Below are 6,010 nucleotides of genomic sequence, written 5' to 3'. Positions count from 1 at the left end.
GTAGCTATCCTTGTTAACTATGTATTTTCTCTAGCACATTTGTATGAACTTCATTGGTATTGAAATGGATGAATGTTGTTGTTTTATCTTTTATATTTAAATTTGATTTATGATTGAGAAATATATTTCAAGTCTTGGTCTACAACATTTTATCAAGTAGTGAATAAATGCTAGAAATAGATTTATTTGCTACTTTTCTATTGGTATCAAACAATCAAGATTAGTATATTGATAGTTAGAGTGAGAGATCATCTAAAGATTAATATATTAACTTTCACAATTTTGTTTAGACAAAAACATTGTTGGGAGGATACCGGAGCATTTCACCATTAGTGAAGTTATGCATTTGTGTTTAAAGTCACATGGAAGATAGGGGTAGTGAAACCAAACCAATCTTGTCATTCACTTATTATTGAAACAAGTTTTAGTTTATTGTCTTATAATTGTCTTGATTAGAACAAATAGCGATTCAAAACAAAACAACTTTGTTACTTTTCGAACTTAAAATAATAGTTACTATAGAACGGCGGTAATATCACCCAATCTCTGTGGATACGATTTAAAAATATTTGCCTTGAATATACTATTCAACAAATTGGCGCCGTTGTCGGGGATTGGCGTTTGATATTGCAAGCATTGCAATAGTTCATTGTTTTAATTTTGCTAGTCCCGAAATTGAAGGAACACTCCGAAAGCTCAATAGCAAGACACGAAGAAGAAGGAAGTTAGCCCAAGAGAAGCGACAAAGAGAAGAGGCGTCTACTTCTTCTAACAATCAAATTGAAGAAGTAGTTGTAGAGACTTCTGAAGGAGACATGGCGGGTGTTGTTCCAACCGAAATGTCCGCCAATAGTCCAAGACGTACCGCCCAATTTGCACGCAATGCTCAAGGAGGAGCGAATACGGAGATGAAGAACGGAATCCTCCAACTTGTTTATGCAAATCCATTCACCGGAATGGATCATGAGGATCCTTTTGCATATCTCACCAAATTTTATGAGATTGCGGGTTCAACGGGAGTCGATGCAGCGAATGAAGAATCATTGTTCAAGAGACTATTTCCACATTCAATAATTGGGAAAGCCAAAGAATGGTATCTTAATCAATTACCAAATGTGATGACGGATTGGAATCTATTGGAGGAAAAATTTTTAGAACGATATTTTCCTCAATCCCGATTCATGGAGGCCAAAACGGCAATCGCGGTTTTCAATCAAAGAAGCAATGAGTCCTTAAATGATGCTTGGGAAAGATTCAAATCCATGCTTAGAAAATGAAAGGGTCATGGTTTTGATGATCTCACACAAATTCACATCTTCCGCAATGGACTTCAACCGGTGCACAAGACACTTTTGGATGCTACCGCGGGTGGCTCTCTAATGTCAAAAAGCGCGGAGGATGCAATAATGATAATCGATCGTATGGCACTCAATGATCTCCAAACTCAACATGATAGGAGTCCATCACAACGGAAGTCGGGTGTTCTTGAATTAAACACTAATGATGCCATCCTTGCTCAAAACAAGATTCTCTCTTAACAAGTTGAGTTACTCACCAAGCAAATGTCGAAGCTCCCACAACAAATGAAGGAAATTCATGGGATGCAAATGACGTCTCACGTAGCAAGTTGTGAACTTTGTCAAGGTGACCATCCGACCGGATTTTGTCCTCCTCCTGAGGGTGAAGAAGTGAATTATGTCAACAATCAAAATCAAGGTTATCAAAGGCAACCTCCACCTCACAACAATCCTTACCAAAGAAACAACCAAGGATTTCAACCTTCAAGATTCAACAATTAACACTACCAACATCAAAGTCCTTATCAAAGTCCAAACCCTCAAGATCAAGGTCAACAATCTCAAGGTGGGAGCTCAAAATTGGAAGACACTCTTACACAATTCATTCAAGCATCCATGGCTAATCAAAGGAGTAATGAAGCGGCCATAAAGAATCTAGAAAATCAAGTGGGTCAACTTGCAAAGCAATTGTCCGAGCAACAACCGGGAGCATCCTTCTCCGCCAACACCCAAACCAATCCAAAGGAACATTGCAAAGCCATTGTTACAAGAAGTGGGAGGAAGGTGAATAACGGCGTGAATGAAGAGGTTATAGTGGAAGATGAGGAGGAAGTAATAGTTGAAGAGGAAGAAGTGGAAGTGATAGTTGAAAATGAGGGAGAAAAGAGTGAAGAGAAAGTGGAGGAAGAATTAGTCGAAAAAGAGCGGAAAGAAAAAGAAGAAAGAGAGAAAAATGACAAAAAATTGAAGAGGAATAAAAAGAGAAATGAGAACGTGAGCACAATTCCTCTCCAACATCTACCTTACCCGCATGTGCAATCAAGGAAGGAAGACGCAAGGCGCTACGCTCGATTTATGGATATATTTAAACAACTTCACATAAATATTCCATTTTCCGAAGCATTGGAGAAAATGCACAAGTATGCAAAATTCATGAAGAAGATGCTCAAAAAGAAAAAGAAGTACACGGATGAAGAGACAGTTGTGCTTGATACTCATTGTAGTGCAATTATTCAAAAAGCTCCCCCAGGAAAGGAAGCCGATCCGGGACAAGTCATTTTACCGATCACCATTGGAGGTAACTACATTAGTAATGGTTTGGTTGATTTGGGGTCTAGTATCAATTTAATACCTTTATCCGTTGTCAAGAGATTGGGGAACATTGAGATGAAACACACCAGGATAACTTTGCAACTAGCCGACAAGTCTATCATTTCACCATATGGAGTTGTACAAGACATGCTAGTAAAGATGGACAAATTTTTATTCCCAGTTGATTTTGTGGTAGTCGACATGGAGGAGGATCGTGATGTGCCATTAATACTTGGAAGACCATTCATGAAGACCACCCGAATGATGATTGATATTGATGATGGGATTATGAAAGTAAGGGTGCAAGATAAAGAGGTAATTTTTACTCTTTTTGAGTCTATGAAGCCTCATAAGGATGAACATGACAACTTTCGAATTGATGATGAAAAAGGAGAAATCATTAAGGTGGCAAATCAACTTCACAAGGACAAGGAGAAGGCAAATCATGAGGGAAAGACTCATCAAAAAAACTTTGAAGTTGGACAAATGGTGCTTGTGTGCAATTCAAGACTCAAGGTGTTTCCTAGTAAGTTAAAGTCAAAGTGGTTGGGGCCATTTGTTGTGAAAGAGGTGCGAAATTATGGATCCATTGTGGTGGAGGACCCTAAAACACAAGAAAGCTGGTCTGTAAAGGAACAAAGACTCAAAGTCTACCACGATGAATAAGTAAGCTGTGATGGTGTGTCATTTCTCTCGTCGAACCATGATGCATCATCGAACCGTCGAGCTCGAACGACGTTAAACAAAGCGCTTGTTGGAAGGCAACCCGACATCGTAAGTAAATTCTGTTATGCTTTTTGAGTTTTGTTTTCAAAGTTATTTAGTAACTGTTTTTGAAAGGAAGTGAAGGTTCAGTGTAAAATTTGGCAATTTTTAAAAATTTAAGTCTGTTTGCACCGTAAACAGAGCACAAACAGAGAACAAGCCAATTTTGAAAAAGAAATTTTCATCAGTTCTTGCCCCGCAATCATTGTTTGCCCCGCGAACAGACCAAAAACAGAAAGTAATCCAATTTTGCAAAGAAAATTTAATCTATTTGCCCCGCGAACAGCTGTTTGCCCCGCAAACACTACAGTACAGGAATTCCACTTTCAAAAACAATAGCTTTTACTATAACCTATTTTTTTATTTTTATCTTTTATTTTTACTTCTCTCCTCCCACTCTACCACTCTCTTCCTGACTAAACTCTCATACCCTATCTTCACCCACATTCTTTGGAAGCGGAGTATGATGCATACGCTAATTGGCCTGTGGGCAGGCCACCTTTCATGGGGGGTGCAGGAGGCAGCGGTACCGGAAATGAGGATGACACAATGGAAGACGTGATCGGGACAGTTGGTGGCGGTGATGAAGAACATTTAAGTGGTGTTGTAGCATGTTTTTTATTTTTTTAGTTTACTTTTATTTTATTTTAGTCTTAATTATGTTTTGCTTTATTTATGGTTGAACTTTTTGGCTTTTAAATTTTGTACTTTATAGTGGCTCTCGTTTCACCAGTTAAACATCTTTAAAAATTGCATTTTTATTATTGTAGTTTAATTGTGTGTTTGGGTGGAAAGTGATTAACCCAACTTTTCAAATTGTTTTGTTTAATTGTTCTTGTACAAAGAGAAGCTTGAGGAATCAATGGGCACGGACAAGAGTTGATGTTGTGAGCACTTCAAGTGGCAATGATGAGAATCGATATCAAGGAAAATTAAGGTACACTTTATCGCTCTCTAGACTTAACATGGTTAGTTGATGGTGTGTGCAAATTGCTTAGCATAAATTCCTTGAATCACATGTCATTTTTTGAATCAAAATGTAGAACTTAATCAATTGTGAGGAAACTTTCCATTGTACACTATGCGGGATACCGGAATTTATTTCAACTCATTTTTATCATGCTAAACCATGCATTATTCTTGTTTGTGAAAAGTGTGAAAGTGATAGAGGCATTGTTTGAATTTGAGAAAAACCACTTGACCAAAAAGTTAAATCAATTAACCTTGTGAGGAGTGATTCTTAGTTAACCCTATTGAGCTTATATTAGGATTCATGTGATTATTGAAAATGTTTGGTAGATGAATCCTAATTTCTTTTGTTTCAGTGGAACCTTCAACCACAATGGTTGCAATTTTGCCTTGTGCCTATGTCTATGTAGGGAGCATTGTTGTATCTAATATGGTTTAAATCCTAAAGTTGGGGAGAGTTGATTGAAAAACAAATGAAAAAGTGGTACTTATGATGTTTTGTGGTAATAAGAAAAGAACAACACATTTTGAAAGTATGGGGCAAGAAAAAGAAATAAAATTGTTCCCGTTATGTGTTGTTGAAAAAAAAATGAAAGAGAAAAAAAAAAGAAAAAGAAAGAAAAGGGGATTCTAGCAAGTGTTGTTGTTAAGTGAATTGATAGGAATTCTCTCTTAGGATAGGCATTTTTGTTTAATTTCCCTCTAAAAAAACCATTTCTTTGTAACCCAAGCCACATTACAACCTATGAAAGCCCTCTTGATTCTCACTTTGCACATCATTTTGAACTTGTTATGGTGAACGCATGATTTGAGTTATGTGAAGACAATCTTTCTACAACTTGGTTTTGATGAAGACAAGATTTCAATTACAAAAGGAATGGATCAATTCATATGAAAGCATAAAGATTCAAGTATTTCAAAAGAGCTTAAACTTCATTGATCAAAAATATTAAGGTATATAATATACAACTCTCTTGATGCATAAACAAGTGTTCTCAAACATTCATACATGTTCCATAATATTTGCAAATCATTAGAAAATCATTCAAGCCATTAAAAATGAGTTTTTGGCATTTTTTGCATGTGGGAACCGAGTTCCAGTTTGGAGGAACCGGTTCCCAGATCCCACTGCCAAGCATATTTTCGTTCATCATGTCCAGGAACCGAGTTCCACTTTCTGGGAACCGGTTCCCCAGTTCAAATTTTCAAATTTTTAAACGTTGCATATAGGGAACCCGGGTTCTGTTTTAAGGGAACCGGTTCCCACGTGAATTTTTTTTAAAAATTCAGAATTCTTTTCATTCTTCAAAAGACACCTCTTCATCTTTTATTCTTGCATCCTTCCATACAAAATAACCATTTGTAAAGGTGTCTTAGAGGCTATATATTTCAGATTTTTCAGAATTTATTTTTTACCTCTTTCATTCAAATAATTCAAACAATTCAAGTGTCCATATCTTTCACAAAAATCATTCAAGTGTCCATACTTCATTTTTATTTGAAACTTTGTTCATACAACTTTCACTCAAATATCAAAGTTTCATATCATACATCCATTGAACACTTGTTTATCATTAAAAAGAATTGTATGCTTGAAAGGGAAGATCAATCCAAGATTGATATATTATTCATCTTCATAAATTCTTGTATCATTCAAAAAATTATTT

At 36.4% G+C, this 6,010-nt stretch overlaps 1 protein-coding gene across 1 annotated transcript; it reads left to right on the top strand.

Moving 5' to 3' along the window:
* The first annotated feature begins 1,913 nt into the window (after positions 1-1,913).
* On the top strand, positions 1,914-3,275 carry LOC131597632 (uncharacterized). Its single transcript, XM_058870319.1, has 2 exons — positions 1,914-2,801; positions 2,955-3,275. The coding sequence occupies exons 1-2, from the start codon at positions 1,914-1,916 to the stop codon at positions 3,273-3,275; spliced, it is 1,209 nt and encodes a 402-aa protein (XP_058726302.1).
* The last annotated feature ends 2,735 nt before the right edge of the window (positions 3,276-6,010 follow it).

This window comes from Vicia villosa, linkage group LG1 (genome assembly GCF_029867415.1).
Source record: "Vicia villosa cultivar HV-30 ecotype Madison, WI linkage group LG1, Vvil1.0, whole genome shotgun sequence".
NCBI classification, from domain to species: Eukaryota; Viridiplantae; Streptophyta; class Magnoliopsida; order Fabales; family Fabaceae; genus Vicia; species Vicia villosa.
The sequence above is the reverse complement of the archived record's forward strand: the minus strand, read 5'-3'. Positions and strand labels throughout refer to the sequence as shown.

Bases quoted from the DNA above. Each gene is read 5' to 3' on its own strand.
- LOC131597632 (XM_058870319.1), top strand. From the start codon at position 1,914: ATGGCTAATCAAAGGAGTAATGAAGCGGCCATAAAGAATCTAGAAAAT. The intron at 2,802-2,954 runs GTAGTCGACATG...GAGTCTATGAAG, and splicing joins TATTCCCAGTTGATTTTGTG to CCTCATAAGGATGAACATGA.